The sequence below is a fragment of the Excalfactoria chinensis genome, chromosome 2 (assembly GCF_039878825.1).
Source record: "Excalfactoria chinensis isolate bCotChi1 chromosome 2, bCotChi1.hap2, whole genome shotgun sequence".
Taxonomy (NCBI): Eukaryota; Metazoa; Chordata; class Aves; order Galliformes; family Phasianidae; genus Excalfactoria; species Excalfactoria chinensis.
Genome location: NC_092826.1, coordinates 127,233,239 through 127,254,886, shown reverse-complemented (window position 1 = coordinate 127,254,886; position 21,648 = coordinate 127,233,239). Strand labels below are relative to the sequence as shown.

The 21,648-nt window shown below is 44.7% G+C and overlaps 2 protein-coding genes across 11 annotated transcripts in view; one reads left to right on the top strand and one right to left on the bottom strand.

Moving 5' to 3' along the window:
- Positions 1–5,395, bottom strand: part of WAC (WW domain containing adaptor with coiled-coil) — a 56,368-nt gene extending 50,973 nt beyond the window's left edge. Inside the window, exons 1-3 of one of the 3 annotated variants that reach the window (XM_072329456.1) lie at positions 5,288–5,395; positions 4,501–4,537; positions 2,862–3,057 (exon numbers count right to left, since the gene is read on the bottom strand). In XM_072329456.1, coding sequence (XP_072185557.1) covers positions 2,862–3,057; positions 4,501–4,537; positions 5,288–5,304 — 250 coding nt within the window. In that variant the 5' untranslated portion in view covers positions 5,305–5,395. The other 2 variants (XM_072329454.1, XM_072329455.1) reach the window with 2 other exon arrangements.
- On the top strand, positions 5,389–19,891 carry LOC140248604 (microtubule nucleation factor SSNA1-like). Of its 8 annotated transcripts, none has more exons than XM_072329460.1 (3): positions 5,389–5,528; positions 6,524–6,973; positions 19,877–19,891. In XM_072329460.1, exon 2 carries the CDS (start codon positions 6,586–6,588, stop codon positions 6,928–6,930), a length of 345 nt encoding a protein of 114 aa, XP_072185561.1. In that variant the 5' UTR covers positions 5,389–5,528; positions 6,524–6,585; the 3' UTR covers positions 6,931–6,973; positions 19,877–19,891. The 8 variants fall into 8 exon arrangements, with proteins under 8 accessions (XP_072185561.1, XP_072185559.1, XP_072185560.1 ...); XM_072329458.1 differs by lacking the exon at positions 19,877–19,891 and adding an exon at positions 16,004–16,018; XM_072329459.1 differs by lacking the exon at positions 19,877–19,891 and adding an exon at positions 7,497–7,586.
- The last annotated feature ends 1,757 nt before the right edge of the window (positions 19,892–21,648 follow it).

Here is a 21,648-nt window from a genome sequence, read left to right as displayed (position 1 = left end):
TACTCCTAGCCCAAGTTCTAAAACCTTAATTATTGATCAAATTATCAATTGTTGATATTTATTATCAGGAATAAAATTTCTTATGGATCTATTTCTACAAATTAAAAAAGATTCCCAGTATAAGCTATGATAAATACCTTTATATAGGCAGCAAAGCTTTTCACAGTGGGAGGGTTCTAGCATTTCTTTCTTTATTCATTTTAAACTAATTGAATCACAGCCCTTTCACGTTGTGTGTACTTAAATCTTTACAAGGGTTAGCCCTTCCCGGCCTTACCACAAAAATGTGAGTCAATCAGGACTAAATGAGTCCCCGGCACCTATCAGCATGTTGGATGAAGCTATCTTTTTGTAGCAATCCAGAGCAAAATTTAGCACAGGTGACATTAAGAGCACTTTCTATAACACAAACTTGAAAGGGAGAAGATCAGGTTAATTCATCTTTATGTTTAGCAGTAATACCCCACATTTCTGATTTGATTTCTAAGAGAAAAGAAAAACAAAGGTTTTTCTGGGGAAATGACTACTGCAGATTTCTGAATGAGGTTTGTTTTGCTAAGTTCAGCCAGGTCACAGGAAGGCAATGATACCTTTCTAACAGCTTCAAATCAAGCACTACTCATTTTAAAATAATGAAATGTACAACAATTACAAAAACAAACAAGCCGATTTTTCTTTCCCCAAGAAGTCACTGCAATGTGTTGAAAAACAAATCACAGGACAACTGTGATGAAAACTTTTAGCATTCTTTTTTTTTTTTTTTTTTTTACTTGCCATATACTCAATTAAACACAGCAAGATTTTTCTTATTCCCCCCAAGGTACATCTGTACCTGCAAAACTGAGGGGATATTATAAAACAAAACAGTACCTCAGAGTAATTTGACAGAGAACACTGCAAACTATTAGACTGCGTCTTTTGGGCATCAGCAACATGCAAGTGTCCATATTCACCTACATTCTAACACCTACCTTTAATTTACAATGAGAGAAAGATCTGGTAAATCTTAGTGGGACATAGAGAATAAGATGCAACAACTTCAAACTTGCAAGGAGTTACTCTGGAAGACAAGGCTGGCATTCTCCTGGCTCACATCTGGCTATCTTGGGTTCAGCAATATACAGTACTAACTTTGGTTTGTTCTTTGGTTGTTTTGAGTATATGTTAGAACACTGAAACTGCCGCCAAACTAAACTTATGAAGAACACACAAGAAAAATTATTTCTTCTTTTCTATAGAATAACATAGATGCTCTTTCAAAATTTGTAACTTCCCTCAAACTGTTTAAGATGACCTCCTTCTCCCAGCCCACTGATATATAATTTAGACAAGACCACTCTCAGATAGAATAAAGGACATTTTTCACTCTATGAACAGCAGTGGGAGAGTGTTCTTTACACTTACAAAGCTACCAATAATTCCTTCTCCATCATTACTGTCTACATCCACACCTCAGATCACTCACCAACTATTCAGTCCAGACTCAGCGAGAGCTTCAGAATCTGTTCTCTACCCTCAAAAACATTTTTAGTACTAAAATAAGCAAATATGCTCCCCACATAGAGGCTCATCCTCCAAACGTTGTCATATATGCATAACTCCACTAAATGTAGCTTCACTGAAATCAGTTTACTGACTGTACCAGAACACAGAAGAATTAGAGGAAGAGGTAGGACAAGTACCTTTGGATAGGTAGAAAAGGAAGAGAAGGCACTTTTGTGTATTGGAAAGTAATGTGGAATAGCAGTCTACCAGTTTCACATTGCGTTTCATCCTGAGATTACTGTGTTTTCAAGTACAGGCAAATATAATGAAAACCAATGTACTAAAAAATGCTGCAAGTCTTTGCAAACCTTCTACTAAGTAACATCTCAGCATCAGTGGTCTACTGTTAATCCCCAAAAGTGGGAAAATGTAAGAACTGTTAAGAACAGTTGAGCGCCATAAATGTACATGTGGTATGGAACTAATATATTCTAAAGGACACAAAGATATTATATTTGTTACTTTAACAAGTAACAATACTGCAGTGATAAACACACCTGTACATCACAGGTTGTTAACTTTATAGAGAACTTTTCCTGGTGCTTCTTTGTCTCAAGTTCTGTCCCTGAATACTTTATAACCCGGTACAAAGAACAAATAGAATACTTACAAAACAGGCTTCCAAACTCAGTCAGTAACAAACTTTATAAACCTCCAGCTGTTACTATCCTTTACCAAAAGGAAAACCCTACTCTTAGGTGTTTTTAGGAGGTAGAAATAGAAAATAACACCAGCATAAAACTATTGAGCATGCTATTATCATTTAAAATACACTGTAAAAAGATGGGAGGCTACCTGACTAAGCTTCTGCCAAGAGATACTATACTAAGAGCTATCTTTGATTTTAACATTGTTAGGAGTTCTACACAGCAACCAGATCTAAAGCTACTTTTTATCATTCTCAGAGTGTAGTCCAGGAAGCACATAACTACATTACAGAAACACAACATTATTTTTAATAAAATAGCAACTTAAATGTCTAAGATTGCCGATATCTAAAACTCTAGAATATGGTTTCATCTCATTGAACGTTGCAGTATGTCTGAAATAAGTCAGACACATTCATTAAAAAAAAAAAAAAGAAGTTAATTTAATCTTCGTGGTTTAAACAAGAACTCTCATTCCTGTAAAAATAAGACAGCTAACAGGTGTTACAATGCCTACTTCCAAGCAAACATGGTTTTTGGTTTCACAGCAGTCTTCCAAGCATCAAAGAACATCGCTTGGCTCAATGCTCCCTTCACCTGAGTGACAACTGTGTAATTTTATGAGAAAATAGTAATTGCTCAAATAAAGGTTAATTAAAGATAACTCACCACCATCCCTCTCTCTAACTCTGTGAGTATGCACACTTTTTGCTTTACTGTGCCCTGTGTTGTCACTGTATTTGTTTTCAGGGCTATCAGAGCGCCGCAACATTTTATTTGGTGGTGAAGGATCTGTGGTGTCTCGCATCTTGTCATGACGATGATCACCACCACTTGGGTGACTCTTGGATGAGTACTTAAGAGCCTGAAACAGATCACAAGAGAACAGGCGTTTTCATTAGATATAAAGTTACAGAAAGAACATTTTAACATCAGTCATAAATTTTAGATCTTTTTTCTAAAACACTTTTTGAAGTAATTAATTTTTATTTCCCATTTAAACAACCACTATTCATCCGCTTAATTTTAATTACCTACATTAGAGCAACAAGTTCTGTAATTAGGACTGAAACCATTTGCTCTCACCACGACATCCAACGTGACATTTGCTGTTAAGATAAGCCTAATTTCTTCCTATATTTTCAGTGAAGGACTTCATACTTTAAGCAGTAAGTGGGGCACAATACCTCTGACACTCAAAACAAGCACAAGTGCAGCTGGTATTAAAGAAATAAAGAGACAGTTACATTGAAACAGAGTAAACTGTAAATATCCATACTGTAATGGAGGCCACTTCCTTTTGCATCTACCTTAAGCTTCTGCAGATAGACTACAGTACTAGCGACCCCATAACAGATACAATAAAATCTAGAATTTTGAGGGGTGTGCAAGGGGGCAAAACATATTGTGACAATTCATTTGGGAACATTTACCAAAACTAACACGTTCTGTCTCTTTTTGATCTGCTTGATTTTGCAGAGCAAGCTTATGAGTGGCAAGTGTTTATATTACATGAACTGTCACTGACAGCTGCCTCGGACCATCAGATGACAATTCACAGTGATAGAAACACTCAGAAATGTAATAAAATGGTTTAGTTACGTGCCCTAAGAAGAGCAGTATCACAACACACTGCATTCCCCAGACTCACACCCTCCTTATGGTATAATTTTATTTTTCTTATTTTTATTCTTCCTTATTTTTCATAGGCAGAAGACTATGGGGCTCATCATACTTAAATTGAAGTTATTGTTAAAAGCCAGAGGATCTAGATGTCTTTGAGCACGCCTAGCAGCTGGCAACTGTAGAGACTGGCAACTGTAGAGACGAAGCCCTACTGGCAACCCCAGTTCAGGGTCTAAAATCATGCCCTGCTCAGGTTACAGTCCGCAGCAGCAGTTTTGGGGAGAAGGGCCTTGGGGAGGGGGGCGGGGGGCGAACAAGTCGCCTTTTGTTTTTAGGAAGAAATCGTTCGCCTTCCCCCGGCTCTCGGCTCCTCCGCCCGTGACCCGGCCTCGCTCTCCCGCCCCTGGGCTCGCACCCTCCCGGCTGCTAGGCCCCGGCCCCGCGCTAGGCCTCTCCTCCCGGCCCGGCCCGCGCAGCGCCGCGGCGGCTCCGTTCTCCCGGCTGCGGGCCGGCGCCTCTCCCCTTCCCCACCCCTCGGGCCCGAGAGAGCACCGCGGGCCGGGCGGGAGCCGCGCGGGGCAGCGCGGCCTGCGGCGACGGCCGAAGCCTGGGCTGGAGTAGCTCCCCCCCCCCTTCCCTTCCCTGCTCCTCCTCCCGGGCCTAGCGGCCGGCGCGGCGGTACCTGGTAGGGCTGCGAGTCCCCCCTGCGGTCGTGACAGCTGCGGAGAAGGCGAGAGAAAGAGAGAGAGAGAGAGACGTTAGCGAGGGCCGTTACCGGCCGCCGGGAAGGGGCCCAAACATGGCGGAGGCGGGGGGGAGAGCCGCGGGGGCCGAGGAGGGGGATTTACCCATCACTGAGTCTCTGCTGTTTCCTCGCATACATTACCATCAATGCCCGGCCTGTGTGTGTGAGTGTGAGGGGACCAGGAAGGGACGGCCGCGGCCGGGCCACGGGCGCCGAGGGGGGAGGAGGGGAGCGGCGCTCCGCCTCGCCGCCGACCGGGGGCAGGGAGGGGGCAGGGAGGGAGGGGGCGGCTCGGCAGCTGGGCTGGGAGCGGCGCTCACGGGCCCATCTCCGCCGCGCGCAGCCTGAGGGGAGACGCCGGCAGCTCGGCCCCGCTGAGGCGCTCCGGGAGCGCGGACTCCGTCGCTGCCGCCGCGGCCGCCTCCTCCCCCCGCTGCGCCCGCCGCCGCCGCCGTCGCCGCTCCTCCAACTACATCCGGGAAACTCGGGCGACGCCGCGCTCGGTTAACGTCGGCTCTTTTCGGCTCTTTCCGACGCGCTCCGTCCCCTCTGTCCCCTTTGCTCTCGGGCGACTCTGCCTTCGGCAAACATCGGCAGTCTCCGCCGAGCCCAACGCCCTTCAGTCTCTCCCTTCGGCAAACATCGGCTCGTTCCGTAACTCTCCCCCTTCCTCCCCCCCCCTCCGGCCGGCCGGCCCGCCTCGTCCTCCTCTCCCGAACGCTACCTGTCTTCGGAAAACATCGGTTATTTCCGTACAGAGGCTTTCACGCTCCCGTCAGGGTGACGCCGCCTTCGGAACTGTTCGGCTATTTCCGTGACCCCTCACCCCGCGGCTCGGCGGCGCTCCCGCTCTGCTCGGCCGTTGGCGGGGCGCGGCCGATTGGCCGAGGGGAGCGACCGGGGGCCGCGCGAAGGGAGTCCCGCGGCGGGGCGGCCGGTGCGAGCCGAGTGGGCGGCAGCGCCAGGCAGGTGGGGGCGACGTGGGGGGGGGGGACAGCGAGAGGAGCGGCGGTGTTGGGGGGGATAGGAAAGGGAAGGTCTCCCCTCACCTCCCCCCTCCCCTTCCGCCCGGCGCCTTGATGTATAGGCAGAAGCCATTTTGTGTACGTTGGGTTCAGCGAGAGGCGCTCGGTAGGGAGTGGTTGTTAAAATGTCCCTGGGGAGCGGGCTGGCCGGGCCGCCTCCCTCCTTCCCTCGCAGCTCCCACTGAGGCGGCGGTGGCGGAGCTCGGCCACCTCACGCGTGGAGGGAGCGGGTGAGCGCGAGGGGCGCCGAGGGCCGGCGGGACCCCCGCGGTCACGTGACTGGGCCGGGCCGGGTCCAGGCGTGGGGACGGTGCGGAGCTGTTGGGGTGGGTCCGAAGGAGGCCAGGATGTTCGTAGGGCTGCGGTACCTCACGTGTGAAGAAAGGCTGAAGGAGCTGGGAGTGTTCACCTTGGGGAAGAGAAAGTTCTAGGGAGATCTGATGGGAGCACTGCAATGCTTAGAGGAGCTGGTTAGCAGGAGGGAAATGAGCTTTTTATGCAGGTAGTGATTGGTCGAGGAAAAATAGTTCTAAGCTAGAAGATGGGACATTCAGATTAGACGTTGGGGAAATTTTTCACTGAGAGAGCAGTGAGGCCCTGGCACTGCTGCCCAGAGAAGCTGTGAATGTCCCTGGAGGTACTCAAGGCTGGGTTGGATGGGCAGCCTGAGCTGCTGGGTGGGAGCTCTACCCATATCATGGTGTTGGGACTGATAGTCTTTAAGGACCCTTCTAACCCAAACCATACTATGATGCAGAGCCTGAATCTTGTCCTGCCTCCTTTCTGATAAGGGAAGTGACAAGCACACCTCAGAACTGGCCTACTGGCCTGTAGCAGTACATCTTTCCCCACAACACTGCGTTTAAACATAGCATCACAGAATAACTGTGTTACATAGTTTTTCTCTCTGTTCTTGTTTTTGTATTAATGTGCAGAAGGCTGCTGCTGAGAGGAGACCTCGGGAAGCCATTGGAGGGCTCAGGGACGGGAGCAGAGGATGACGCAGCAGGGAGCTGTTCTTCAGGGTTACAACAATGAGCTCGTGAAGTGTATTGAAGACTTGTGTATGCAAAAAGAGGAGCTGAACAAACAGATCCAGCAAGCAGAAGAGGAAAAAAGTAAACTCCAGCATGAAATTCAAATCCTCAATGAACAGTTGGAGTGTGTGTGTGAAAACCTGGCTCAGAAGGTAGCTTCGCGGAATGAGCTTGATAAAATTCTTGCTGAAACTGAAGCTGCTTACATGAAGATTTTGGATAGTTCCAGAACTTTGCTTAGTGTCCTGAAGAAGGAAGTGGGAAGCTTAAAGCGCACGCCAGAACTGAAAAGTAATGTAACCTGAAGCTGTTAAATGTCTGGACTTCCCAGTTCTGAAATTCCACTAGGTGAGAAGCGGTCAGACACAGAACCCTGTGACAGCAGTATGAGCTGAGGGGGCTTTCTTCCAACCTTTCCACTTTCCCATGATTTTTAAATACATTAGAAGCACTGTAGATAGAACAGATGAAATAAAGTTGCTGTTTTCTTATTAAAGAAAGTTCATAATCATAATTGCTCTTAAATCACTGCAAAACTAAATGGCCAATACATAGCTGAGCTAGATTTCAGGCTGTCAGTTTGGACATGGTTATGCTTCAAGGCTCTTCTGAAAAACAGGAGAAATGTTTTATTGGTTAGCTTTTGGGTGGTTTCTGTGGAATGCCTTTTTGATAGAATATTACTTGAAATCTGGACAGAATGCTTGCATTTTTTCCATTGCTCTTTTACCCGAAGCTGTGTTCATGGCTTCTCTAAGATCCTGCTGTCTTTTTCCCATATGCTTTTTTTTCCCCTATCTACACGTGTAGAAAGAAAACCACTGTAGAACTAATGAATGCAAGTAGCTTATGCTTGTTGCTTTACTTTTAGGGACCAAATAGGAATTAGCTTTTTGGCCTTCTTGAGGAGTCTGGACTTCTCTCCGTGATCCACGTGCAGCCCCTGTTTACAATCATCTTTCACTCAGCTGGAATTTTGGAGGAGTAATTTGAGAAAATGTGATTTAAGCAGGGTATGAAAGCTTAAACTCACAGACTATGTCAGGTTTATGTATCTTCTGAAGCTGTACTCTAAAGCCTTGAGTAGAAAGGAGTTATACTGTGGTGAGAGATGGATTTGAGTGCAAGTGGGAGGCATGCCCTTGCAGGGCACAGTGCTGCAGGGAGCTGTACCATATAAATGAGGGCCAACTAATATTGCAGTAAGGCTGGAAAGAATAGTGAACGACCTGGAATGGAGAGAAATAAATGCATGTGAAAGGTTAGAATTAGGTTAGTAGTAAACATGCAGCTGCTAGACATTCTTGTAGGTGAGATTTAAATAGAACCCGAGTCAGAGAATGGAGAGGAGGTAAGACTATGGCAGAAATCTCAGTCTTGTTTCCTATTTCTGGTAGTTACTAAATATGTGTGCGCATGCATTTTTTCCTGCTCATTCATGTATCATGACAGCAGCTTTATGTTTAAGTCAAACCTTCATAACAATTCGCTAAATTGGAGGAAATGTGATTGCAATCTCTTTTCTTGATAACTGTGTCTCTCAGGTGCAAGTATAGAGTATGCAGATATGAATAGCTTCAGTAATAGCTCTTCACCAATAATTATAAACATTTTATATCCTGATTGCCATGCTACATCTTCTGCAGCGGGGATTAGCGAGACCGAGCTAATCAACAATTTACTTGTATAGCTTTGCCACCAGCTTCCCCTGAGTAATGCTGAGGTAATAAAATTAGATAATCTCAGGAGTACTGCTATTGTTGTAGTGCCACAGGATTCATGGCAGCTTTGTTTATACTGAAGTGAAACACAAAAGCCAAAATGTTGTTTTTCTTTTAGTAGCAAAAAGGTGATTTGGCTGGGTTGCCTCTTGGCAGTCTCTGTCCCCTTAGTCTGGTTACAGTAGTCATTAGTTTATATCAAGATAGGATATCTCAGAAAAGGTACTGATTTAAACAGCAAGGACTTAAAAACAAACCAACAAAAAACAGTATGTAAACTGATTCATCTTACTATAGAAAAAGGAGTTTGAAATTACCTACAGGAACAAACTTATATCATGGGAAGTTTGTTTACAGATTGACAGAGCAGTGCAGTTAATTTGTATTATCTAATGACTATTGGTTTGCTTGTCTTCAAATGATCATGAGCCATAAATAATCATAGAATCACAGAATGGCCTGGGTTGAAAAGGACCACAATGATCATCGAGTTTCAACCCCTTTGCCATATGAGGGCTGGCAACCACCAGCCCAGGCTGCCCAGAGCCACATCCAGCCTGGCCCTGAATGCCTCCAGGGATGGAGCATCCGTGACCTCCTTGGACAACCTGTTCCAGTGTGCCACCACACTCTGAGTGAAAAACTTTCTCCTAATCTCTGAGCTAAACCTCCTGTCTCAGTTTAAAACCGTTCCCCCTTGTCCTGTCACTGTCCACCCTAGTAAACAGGTGTTCCCCCTCCTGTTTAACCTTCAAGTACTGGCAGACCACCATGAGGTCTCCCAGGAGTTTTCTCTAAGCTAAACAATGTATCAATACATTGTATACAATAATGTATCTCCTTGTTTTGATTAGGATGCTAAAACAAAACAAACAAAGCATTTTAAGTCTTTACAGATGTTTATCTCACAACCTTGATTGCCTCCAAGTGCAGCTGTATGCTTGGAAATGTTGTATTTCATAGTATCATAGTATCGTGCGAGTTGGAAGGGAATTTAAGTTCAGATTCATAAATGGAGAGCAATAGTAGTCTATCTCCGGGGCTATTGTCAAATGACTGCAGCCTGGCAGTCGTTGTGAAGTGCACCAGTGGAGCTGTAGCTCAGAAATGCCTCCTGCCTTTATATTTTGTACTGACCCAAATTATTTTAATGCATTTGTTGTTTGAAGTTGTAAGCCCTTTTCAAGTGCACAGGTGTTCTGTCTTTTTATCAGAAGTCAGGTATATTGTAAATCTTGGCACAGGTAGTTTTTCTTAAAGCTTAAGTTTATTTAGATTAATTTATTTAGAAAACAAAGACATTGCTAGAATATAGAACTGGTAATGTGGTGGTGACAGCAGCTGTGTAAGGTTAGCCTGCAAAGGAAAGTTTGCCTGAAATAATAAGACAGTCTATAAATCTAGAGCATCGTATTTATTCCTAGCTTAATTTTTTGTTTTGTTTTGTTGATTTTTATATGGCTTTGAGGGTTAGACCCAGTAATACATGTCTGTTGCAAGCTAGAAGCTTTAATGGCAAAGTTTGGGTTACTGAGCTGCAGTGCTGGATCAGAAGCACTGTGCTGGGTGTGTTGTGCCTTATTTGCTGAGTGAAGAGACGTGGATTTTGAAATGCTTATCTGTGATTGTTTCAGAGCTTCATTCAGATACATCCAGAGCACTGGGATCACTTCCTGAATTAACGTCATGGTGCTTCCACCTGGCTTCCAAGTAACAGTGTGAAACTGGAGGAGAGGTGATGATTTCCCACCTTTGAAGCAATGTTTCTAAGTATGAAATTACCACAGACAACTCCAGTGATCAGCTGGCTTTTCAAAACATTGGAGTATTAACTCCTGCCAAGTAAACTAAGTTTATGATTTATGTGGTGTTTGGTGGTTACCAAATAAACTTTTGGGTGCTATGTTGAAAGTAATTTTCTGAATGGAGGTGGTTACACAAACCACTGGATAAAGAGCTGAGAGCAAACAGTCACACTCCATCCATAACTGGCTGCAGAGATGCTTCTATTCAGGCCCCACATGGAATTTCTGCTACTTGCTTTGTAGGAACAGGAGTGAATGGACTGGGACGAGTGCTAATTTTAGGGGTGGAAAGCAGGGAGAAACTACAGATTATGTCCTAGTCCGGGAGGATAAGTCCTAAGAGTGTATGATAGAAACTGATGTTTACCTCCTCTTAATTTCTGTTTCAGCTGTGAGTGCACTTGTGCTGAGCCACAACCTGCAATTGCTGCTACCCAATAAATCCAGTTTTGGAAATCAACCAAGGCTGATCATAAGTCAGAACCACCTCCCTTATATTCCCTCTTTCTGGACTTCTATTCTCCTGGCCAAACAAGTTGGCAGGTTCTGCTCTGCAGTGGCCAGCTCCAACAGGAGGCTACAGAGAGTGTTGTCCAGAGCAGCAGAGGATCTGAGCAGAGCAGTGTCCTGAGAGAGGTGATGCTTTGGCACCTTGCAAGGTGAGAGAGCACCGAGCCTGAGCTTCCAGCTTGTTGGGTACATGTGCTGTCAGACTCATTATTGTTGTCTCCTACCTCGGTAGCTCCTAGGAACAGCAGTTGGTGCACTATTGGCTTTGACAAAGAACGCAAAATCCTGCCAGTTTATCAGATGCACTCAGTGTGTTTTTCAGATTGATTTTGAGGAATGTCAGGTTTTTTGATTCTGAACATGGTGATTGCATGAGGTTTCATCAGGCTTCATAGAATTTCAGGTGCCCAAAGAATTGTCTGTTCAAATGATGAAGCAAGCTGTAATCTAACCAGACAAGTGAGTCTTAGACCGCAATTCCAGAATTTAGTATCTCAATTCCATTGAGTTTTTGAGGTATAAATGAGCCGTACTCCAAATGGATTAGGTGGATTAAGTTAAATTGGAACAAGACATCTATGCTGGAACAAGAGTATTCAAAAGACTGTTAGTGAAAGGATTGAATGTCTACTGTTAATTCAACTCTAGATGAGTCCTGCGCAGAAGACTGGTATCTATTACTCCTTAGAGGGTTCTGTTTGTTGGAAGAAATTTGAGTTACAAGATGTAGCTCGAGGCAGTTGCTGAAATTATCCTTAACTTCAAGATGTAGTTTGCATCAATGGCTGAAATTACCCTTAATGTTGAGTAGATCCTGAGTTCTTGGATTTTTACATATGAAGTAGATAAAACACTTATTCTTTTTATAATGCTTTTCTTCTTGTGAGTGAGGGTGAATAGATGGTTTGATATTGGTTTGGTTGCTTTTTTAAGCTAACTGATGCATGGATATGCATCCTATATATATATATTTATATCCTAAAATCAAAGAGTTCATTTAGCTGTTTTGTGTACCACTTCCAATAACTGCTTTATACCTTTTTTAAAACCAGAAGCCCTTAGTTTGCTCTTTGCCCCTTACTGCTTTATAAACCTGTATTTAATTTCTGTGGTCTCACTGTGTTGCTTGATTGTTGTATTTCTCAGCTGGTTTTCAGATAAAGTTCCGTGCAGTATCCAGCTTTATGTAAAAACCAGATGTGTGCAGGGGACGTATTTAACTGTTAGAGTCATGTGATGGAGAGATTCAGGCCTGCAGAAGAGGGGGTTGTATGTTGTTTCATAGCTTTATCTGATGGGATTTGTGCTGAAAGGAGTCGGAGGTGTTTGGTTTGATCTTATAAAAATCACATTTTTGTAATGGGTAAAGGCTCATAAAAAGCAGTTTCATTTTTGCAGCAGTTTCAAAAGCAGTCTCACAAGATCTTGTGGGATGGTACAATCACTGCATTTGGTCTGTTTCTGCAAGGCAAGGCTACAGGCATGCCACAGCTACCACTCTACAGTCAATTAGACATAAAATTGTAGCATGGACTTGAATATCTCTTTTAGCTGCAGCATTGAAAATAGTGGTGTCAAATCCACCACATCGGAGAAGAGGCGCAGAGCAGCCCGACCATCGCCCTCTGGAGGTGTGACTGATGATGGTTCCACCGCTGGGAGCAGGAGCTTTGGTTTCTCAGGCATATCTCACCCCAAAGCACGTGAGGTCATCTCCCTATCTATCCTCAGAATATGTTCAAATTACTATTATTAGTGTTATTTTTGCTGTTATATTTTTATGAACCTGTTGATAGAAGAGACCCATTCTGATCAAATGTGATTATGAATCTCTCTTCCAGAGACAAATTCTTTCTTTTTGTATTCTATGGGCTTTAAAATGTCTAAAGCCTTTTCTTTCTTGAACAGTCAGAGCGCTGGAGATGAAAACCAGCACGATAGTTGAGCTCCTGGGTTGCATTTTTATATAATCATTATTCAGAGCTAAACTGTATTCTAAGATGTTTGAAAAACAAAGAAAGTAGCAGCAATTCTTCATACAATTGTCCAGTAGCAGAAATCCTGTTAGAGATTTGTGCTGCTTTCTAAGGGGAGTGCTTGACGGAATGGACAAACATGAGGGTCTTCTCATTTAATATCAGTCCTTCATCAAGAATAGTTGCTGGCCTTAAAGGAAGAGATGCCTCACCCTGAGGGGTGTGGGCCAAGGAGTGGGGCACTGTTGTTAGTGCAGCTCATCATAAAGGGTTATGGGGCAATTCAAAGCGTGTGGTTATAACAGTCACATTTCATAAAGCAAGCTGAAAAAGAGCAAACCCAGTCCATGCTGTCAGTCACAAGGAATGTGGTATCTGATCACAACCAAGTTAGCTTTAGAAGCAGGAACCCAGGTATAACCAAAAGCAGTGCATCAGCTGCAGCGATGGGCCCAGAAAGGGTTACCTTACCCTGCCAAAACACAGTTGGCAGGATGAACGGCAATGATATCTTGTGCACTCAGGAGTCACTGGACTTGCAGGGCCATGCCTACAGCATTTGATGTGGGATTATACGTTCTCAACCTGTGTGTTAGGGGGAAGGACAGAAAGAACAGAACAAGCACGTGCTTTTTGCTATTATTTCACATTTTATACAGTGCCATGATGATATTTCAAAGTATTACTCACTTCTACATGGGTACATCCAGCATGACAAACCGCCCCCGTTCCAGAGCAGCCCCTCACACTTCCCAGTGCTGTCTTCTCCAGCCCCTGCTCGCAGACCTTTGGGAGCTGACTATGGGATGTGGGTCACAGAACAGAAAGACTTGCCAGTCATTGCTAATTGATTACTTTCACAACTCTAACCTTGTTCGGATATCTTGTCTTTATAGATCCCACCATCTTTCAAGCTGTTCAACAAGCTACTTAGTACCTTCTGTTAGTGTAGTAATGCCACCAGGCATTTGTACCAACATCCTTTGAGGGATTTCTGAGCACTGAGGCTCTTTGATGTTTACATTCAGTAGTGGATCTGCATTCAAGTCCCTTACAGCACTGTTCTGACCTTATGTAACAGCAGCAGGCTGTATGGCAACCATTTCCACTACAGCTTTTGCTTTGGGTTTGTGGAATTGGAGTAGCCTGGCAAGTCAGGAGCTAGTGATGTGGATGGATATGGCTCTTCCACTGAGAAAATAAGTTGGTTCTATGAACACAGATTAAAAACTTTGCTACAGGACAGATGACACCTGACAGCAGTATTCTCTTATTTCGCACATTACAGTAAATATATAGTTGTATATAAACACACACACACACACACACATATATATGTAAAGTATTTCACTAAGTATCAAATGCTCTAGGTAGAAACTGGCCTGGTATTTCAGTACTATCTGCCACTAGACAGGGCAACTTAAATAGATTGGTCATTAATTACTTTCATTAGGTAACATGACCTCTGCTTTCAGGAATCCCTATAGCCTTACTGCTTAAATGCTCACTTGTAGCCCTTTCCTCTTTTTCATGCTGTGTTGGCTTTTGTCAGCTGCTTTGTTTCTCCTCCTGCAGTTCTCCCAGTCCCTAGCCCCTCACTAATCATGTTTGGTTATCCCAATCTGCCAACCAGAAACACACGGCTCTTCTGCCACGTGTGGGTTGGAGATACTTTTGTTATCTTCATGTTGACCAGATGTGTTTGGGCATATTGGAGAGGAAGAAAAAACACGCCAAAAAAGCCACCTGTTTGCAAAGATAAATGGATTTCACTTCATTTGATAATGCCACGAAGGTTGGACAGAGTAAGAATGTTATTTGGCAAAGAAATGACAGACACCTGATCTGAGAAAAGCTGTATGCTATGAAAAAACCCATGCTAACAAGATTGGCTTTTAGGCTGAGGGGGGTAGGTGGATGGAACCTTGCTCTTCATCTTCCTGATGCACTCTGGAAATCAAAGAAAAGATGTTTTTTTTCTGTCAGTGAGAATATCCTTGTACCAGCTGACTGGGACTTCATTTAAAGACATCTGCAAATAAGTAAATATGGGATGTGGTAACACATGTCCTGGGAATAATACAGGGATGCCATCCAGACGTGCAGGGGTGGGATCAGGAAAGCCAAGGTCAAACTGCACTTGGTGAGGGATGTGAGGAATAACAAGAAGGGGCTCCATTGTACATTGGTCAAAAGAGATAGCCAAAGAGAGTATATGCCTTCTGATAAATGAGAAGGGAGAACTGGCTGCGACAGACACAGAGATGGCTGAGGTACTCTGTGAGTTCTTTGCCTTGGTCTTTACTGGCAGTCAGGCTTCCCATGCATCTCGTGTCCCTGAATCTCAAAGGGGAGTGGGGGGCAGGGGAGCAACGTCCCTCCCACTGTATGAGTGCAGCAGGATCAAGACTGCTTCGTGAGACTGAATATGTACAAGACTACAGGGATGGATGACATGCGTCCCAGGGTTCTGAAGGAGTTGGCTGACGTGGTTGCTAGGCCTCTCTCCACCTTATTTAAAGAGCTGTGGCTGTCAGGTGAAGTCCCTGGTGACTAGAAAAGAGAAAACATTACTCCCATTTTTAAGCAAGAAAGGAAGATCAGGGGAAGTACAGGCCAGTGAGCCTCACCACTGTGCCTGGGAAGATCATGGAGCAGATCCTCCTGGAAGAGATGCTGATAGCACTGATATATGCAGGGGTGACTTGAGTTTGTGCCAGAAATGACTACACTGTGTTTCAGAAAAGGCTATAATTGGGTTAAAAAGAGGAAAAAGGAGCACGGCGTTGGAGCTTGCAAATCAATGATCTCATTGATGAAGCCGTGTAATTCTTCACACGCTCTATCATAGAATGATTTCGTTTGGAAGGGACCTTAAAGGTCACCTAGTTTTCTGAATGCGTCCTATACTGCAAAAGAGAAAACTTGTACAAAGGTAGAGCGGGACATGCTCACGGTAAGGCTACTTGCAAATTGTTACGTTGAGGCACTGTATGTATTCAGCAGTTTTCTTTGTGGTCCTTCTCCACTTTACAAACTAATATAATCCTCAGTAAGGCGCATTAGAGATAAATGTTCCAGACACAGAGTGGAAGGAGAGGCAATTAACGCATGGCATGCTGTGAAATCTCTGGGCACCAACAGCCTCTGAGCAGAATTTTATAATGCTTTAAGGAGCAATTGGTTTTCCTGCTATATGGGCTGACCAAATGCAGTTTCTGAAAGAGGACAGCAGCTCAATCATTTTCACACCAGCTAAAACCCTACAGGTTTGCACGTAGGTTTCTACTTTTATCAATTAATAGCAAAGATTTGGTGACAAACTGGTTCCTCTGGACCACAGAAAATTCTCCTTTCTTTTATTAGCATGCATCACTGCAGCTCTGATGAGGGTAGAGCAGACTTATATGCTGTGAAGGAATCCAAGGCAGAGCGGTGTCTGGTGCCGGCCTCCATCACACAGAAGGAAAAGCATGAAAGGACAAAATCGCTGGCCTTGATCTCAATTGCTGGCAGAAGTAGCAAGTGAGTGGGCTTTTTATTTTTTAATTCCCTCCCCCCTACATCATTATAGGTCTGAGTATGGAAAGAATTTTCTTTCTCTTTAAAGGTATGAATAATAATAAATGGGATAATCTGAAAAAAAAGGCAGTTCCATAAGGGAGGTGGGTAAAGCTGCCCCATGGGAGCTCTATTTTTTTCCTTCAGTAAAAAAAAGTCATCATGCAAATTCTAAAATCCAGCAGCCATTGAAGGGGAAGGGGAAACAACAAAATGCTGTGTTTGCCTGTAACTGTGGACCAATTATTCTTCCAATAGCTGCATTCATATGTGCAGTTCCCTGGTTACAAAGAATGTGGATTTTTGGCCTTGAGCCTGTTTATCTTAAAATCCATTTTTTATTTATTTTAAGTGAGCTTGGTGATGCAGTAGACTTATTGGTGATGATTTAGTTATGAAATAAATCCATAGCTGTTAGTAAAACCATGTATTCTTATATTGGTGTAGCTCTGAAGCATTACGATGGCCGTTTTAACTTTACCAATGTGCATTTTATAGTTTTAGATGTTAGTGAAGTCAGCAGCAAGGAAACACAATGAGGTGTGAGCTGGCTCCCATGGACTTCAGTTAAATCTTCCCTCATTGCCTTGCAGGAACATTTTTGTTTAAAATAACTTCTGCATTTGGTTATTTGGTGGGAAATGCTGTAAAGAGGTCTGAGACGTTTGTTCTGGCTAACAGCACGTGTCCTGAGTAAAGCAGCGTTTTGCCTGAAGAAACTGTGGGTGCCCCAATCCTGGAGGCATTCAAAGCCAGGCTGGATGGGACCCTGGGCAGCCTGACCCACTGTGTGACAGCCCTACCCATGCCCGTGGCTGGGGTTTGAATGGGCATTAAGGTCCCTTCCAACCCAAGCTGTTCTGTGATTCTACGAAAGCACTTCTAATTTCTGCCTCCCATGGAGCTCTGGTCACTGCAAGCTTCTCTTTGTTTTGGGACCATCCGTGCCTGTGGTTTGGCCTCAGATCTGAAGTGGAAGCTCTAAGAAAAAGTGGTTGGATTTAAATATGGCAATAGGTGATGGCTTGTCTTCTCCTTAGCTTTACTGTTCAGAAGGGAGTTCTAAGGCACCAGGGCTACACAGGCAGAGAATGTTTTGCTACAGCTGGACATGAAGAAATCATTTTCTCACATTTTTCCAAGCTCTGTCTTTGAATTCACCTGCCAGGTGTGTTAAGGACAGTGTTTGTTCTGAGCCAGGAACTCTCAGCTCAGCCTTCCCAACCCCTTAATCCCACCTGACACAGGTGAGCATGTGGGATGAGGTGCTGCATGGTGCTGGCAAGCACAGCAATCTGGTAGTGAGAGAAGACAGTGATGCTGCACGTAGTTGGGGCACACAGGCAGTCAGGGCAGCTGGGGTTCTCATCTCTGTTTCTGCTCTGTGCGAAGAGTAAAGGTCGGTACACACACGTCTGGGCTGCTTGAGCCATTCAGCGCTGCCTTTGCTGCTTGATTCTGCTCCATCAGGAGGTTCTGATTTAACATGTAGTTAAAATAGTCTCACTAACAGAAGCAGAAGTACTTAAAAACAGCAGAACAAAGTAGCTGTGCCTTGTCACCGAATTTCAAAGAGGTGACATTTCCCCCCTGTAACTTCTGATTCTGGTGGTGTTTCCCCCATGGCAGCACTGTTGAAACACCTGTGGTGCAAAGAAGGAAATAACAAAGCTGATTTTAAAACATGAGTGGTAAAGTTGGAGATAATACTAAGGATTTAATGAATTCCAGAGATGTTTTTTGATATCACAAGGCTTACTGAAAGTCTGTGGGTCTCATACTCTGCTGGCTCTCTGGACTTTGTGGCTCTTGGTGCACAGAGGCCCAGCACCCCAAACCCAGGTGTCTTCTTTGTTCCTCTTCTCCCTTGAAGTTGTATCCTGCTCCCAGTAAAGGAAAGGTTGAAAACACAAAAGCAGGGAAACATGAAAGGCTCGGAAATAAAAGGTAAATATGACTAATTCTGGATCTTTGTAATGACTTAAAAGATAGTCCCACAGTTTGTGTCTGGCCTGACGCATGCTGTTTTGAATGCTGGATGCTGGTCATGCTCTGAAGTCCCACTGTTATATTTCCATCAAAAAAGATGCCATTTTGTTGGCTTTAAGAAGGGCACTCTTGCAATCCATGGTTGTAGGCACTACAGCACACCCCTTACTTTCTGTCTATGAACCCTTCAGCTCCCCCATTAGTGGGGGCAGCTTTGGCAGCTTCATTCTGTTCTGCAGCAGCTGGGGGTCTCTGTGGTGCTTCAGGCTGAAGATGGGGTGGGGGCATCTCCAGACATCTCAATGCATTTAGCTCACTGAAATCAACACAGGGAACACAGAGGGAATGACGACTATCAAGTAATTATAGAGCTTTCTTTGGAGCCTGAAAGGCTGAAAATATGGACACAACTTAGGCTGTGTATGGGGCAGGAATAAGAAGACAATTTAGGACAAGTGACATTAGAAAAGAGGGATAAGCCGTTGAGAACATCCATAGAAATCAAGAAGAATTTTCCTGAGAGGAGGATGTCCCAAGGAAGGCCAAAACTGGCCATTTCAAAAAATGTTTTGTATTAAAAAATATCTGAACTCAGTGCAAAAATTATCACAATAGAATAGAAGTAATTAGGTCCTCGTCAGCAAAATAGAGATGAATTTTTATGCCATTCCACAATTACCCCTGACAAATGTTTTTCATTTGGCCAGAACAATAGCAAGGAGGCTCTGTGGGCATCATAATAAGAGATCTAGACCTGAATGATTTGTTTCAGTCATCACTGAGAGGGGACAATAGGAGGGACTAGGATGAAAACATAGAAAACAATGAATGGGGCCGCTCATAATTTTGGCTCTCATCTTTCATTAATAAATCTCATGGTAGTTTGTGGTTTTCTTGGAGCTTCAGCTCCCAGATTCATGGAGTAAATAAGAACCTGCACTGTCATTGCAGAAAAACAAGTTCCAGTTTTCACCACTGCAAGAAAACTTAATACAGGGCAAGAAAAGGAACCGCTTTTGGTTCTGATCTGGAATAACTCCTGGGGCTGATGCAGAGCTGCCCTGCTGCCCTCCTGAAGTGGCAGTGGTGAGAAGCATCGCCCACTGACCCTCATGCCTTTGCCCCCCCTCCGGGGGAAGCTGCCATTGTTCTCTCTTATTTGCTCTCCTCTCTCTGTAAACCAGCAGGGCTCGAAGCAGAAGGACCCAGCTCTCCTCGTTAGAATAATTGGGCTGATTTATGAGCGTGAGATGCAGCTCGCAGGCTGCGGTGTTACCATTGAGTTGGGGTACCCGCTGCCCACCTGGGCTCTCAAATTTCTGCTTGTTTCACACAAAGAAAACATACAGGGAGATACAGGTATAAAGCTTTTTTTCCCCTTCCTCGTAAGCTGTACATCCCAAGATAATATGACAGTCTAATTAAAATACTGATGGTAAGGGGAAAAAAATCTCATGTTGGACCCTTCCTTAGCATTAACTGAGTAGAAATTTTGTCTTGTAAAACGCTCCCTGAGGGGGTTCACTACATCACAGCAATACTGAGAGCTGGTGCTGCTTCATTCCCCTCCTGCGCTGTGACAGTTTTGTGTTACTTTTTGGAAAGGGTTCTGGACTGGGATTTATGAATGTCCTTTTTTTAGCAAAGATATTACAAGTGTCTTTTATTAATGTCTCTGTTCCTTGTTAGCTCCAGGAGCAAATACAGTGCACTTCCCTGTGAGGTGTTTATGGTCACCTCCACCAAAGAACTGTACCCAGCACAGCCCTCTGCTAACTGGAGGCATTTGCAGCGCTGACAGGTAATGGAATCATTTTGTGAATCGTGCTTCTGGTGCTTCTTGTGAATTGTGATGTTTTGTCTGAGGGCAAGCTGATGGTGCCAGCTTCAGGAGAGGCTATTCATGTTTCAGGAGTGGTTATTCATAGTCAAGAGCTCTCCACATTGTAAAGCCCCTGTGTGGCCTCTAAAGAGCCTCAGTGAACCTGGGGAGCTCATGATGTAACCAAGGCAGAGAAGCCAAAGCAACAAGGGAATGAAGCATGTTACGAACAGGCATGAGAAACCTCCTGTTGTGTGCCCAAGTGCCTATATCACACGCTGCCTTGACATATCACAAAAGCAAATCAGCAGTGCTTATTTCCTGCCACCTCCGTACTGTCCCAGATGTGCCCAGTGCTTGCCAGACACAGAGCAGGGCTCCCCTTCAAGTCTAAAGCAGGAGAGAGTTGATGGTGGTACCCGCTGGGGCCTGGGCAATTTGCTGCAGTCAGAAGAGCTCTGGCACTTAGCAATGCCTGCTCGCTTTGTGCTCACCAGAAAACAGAAGTGACAAAAAATCTACCCAAGCTACAGCTGTGTTGTTCAGAACTCAGTGTCTGGATACATATATACACAACCTCATTCTTTTTTTGCCTCCACGCGCAGTGATTTCACTGCTGGATATGGGGTGTTGCCACGGGAAGTGCTTGGTACCGATAGTGGTAGTCTGTGTGGAAGAGCCATGGCTGTGAAAGAGAGAAATGGTTAAAATGCTGTGCAGTGTGCCCCCTCTCCTAAATGATCACACTGTACTTGTTTTCCCTCTCTCTTCTCAAAATTGCTGCCTTGGGGAGGTAAAGAATTACCATTGCCATAAACCGTAATCAGGATCAGATGTGCTAAGGGAAAGGCCTCGCTCAAATATCAAAGAGGCCTTAAGCTGCCAAAACACAGCGAGAGGCAGGAATCCCCAGGGAATCAGAGCTGTAATTTATGCCTGACCTTCATTCTAACTGGGAGATGCAGTGGCCCCATGAAAGCAAGTTTTGTTCTGTCTGTTTGGGGATCCTCATGGCAATGGTGCCATCCACCTGCTCCAGGGATGTTCTTCTGTGCCAGGCTCCTTGCAGCAGTGACAGTGGCCCTGTTGGCCCTCTGGGGCAGCGGCTGCTGCCATGGTGCCCAACTGGCACTTTGGCACTGCCAGAATTCTCACTGTGCAGCTGTTGACTGGGTTTGCAAGCAAAGGGAGATAAGGGAGATGGTTAGTGGGTATGGCGGTGATGGGTTGGTGCTTGGAGTAGATGGTCTTAGAGGTCTTTTCCAACTTCAATGATTCTGTGATTCTCTAACTGTGAGGAGGCCGTGGTATCTGGATCAGCTCTCAGCCATTCAGCCACAAGGTCAAGCATTCCAAGAGAAAACAGGCTGACGTCGGCTCTGCAGCCTAAGGTGGAACACAGCGAGGTGAGGCCTCAGCCCTGCAGGCACTGCCTCCCTCCTCCATTCCCCAGAACAGTGTTCAGCTGCAGGCCCTACGCTTCCAAAAAGCTCATTCTAAAATCCAATCCAGACGTACTCCAGGAAGAGTCCCACTCCTTTATATTCCTTTAGGGTATGCTGTGTGCTGTCCACTGGAGCCTTGAACTCCTGCAGTTCTCATGGGCCAGGCTGTGGAATGCAGCCCATACAAACACCTG

Excerpts from the sequence above, each read along its gene's own strand:
- LOC140248604 (XM_072329460.1), top strand. The coding sequence starts at position 6,586 with ATGACGCAGCAGGGAGCTGTTCTTCAGGGTTACAACAATGAGCTCGTG.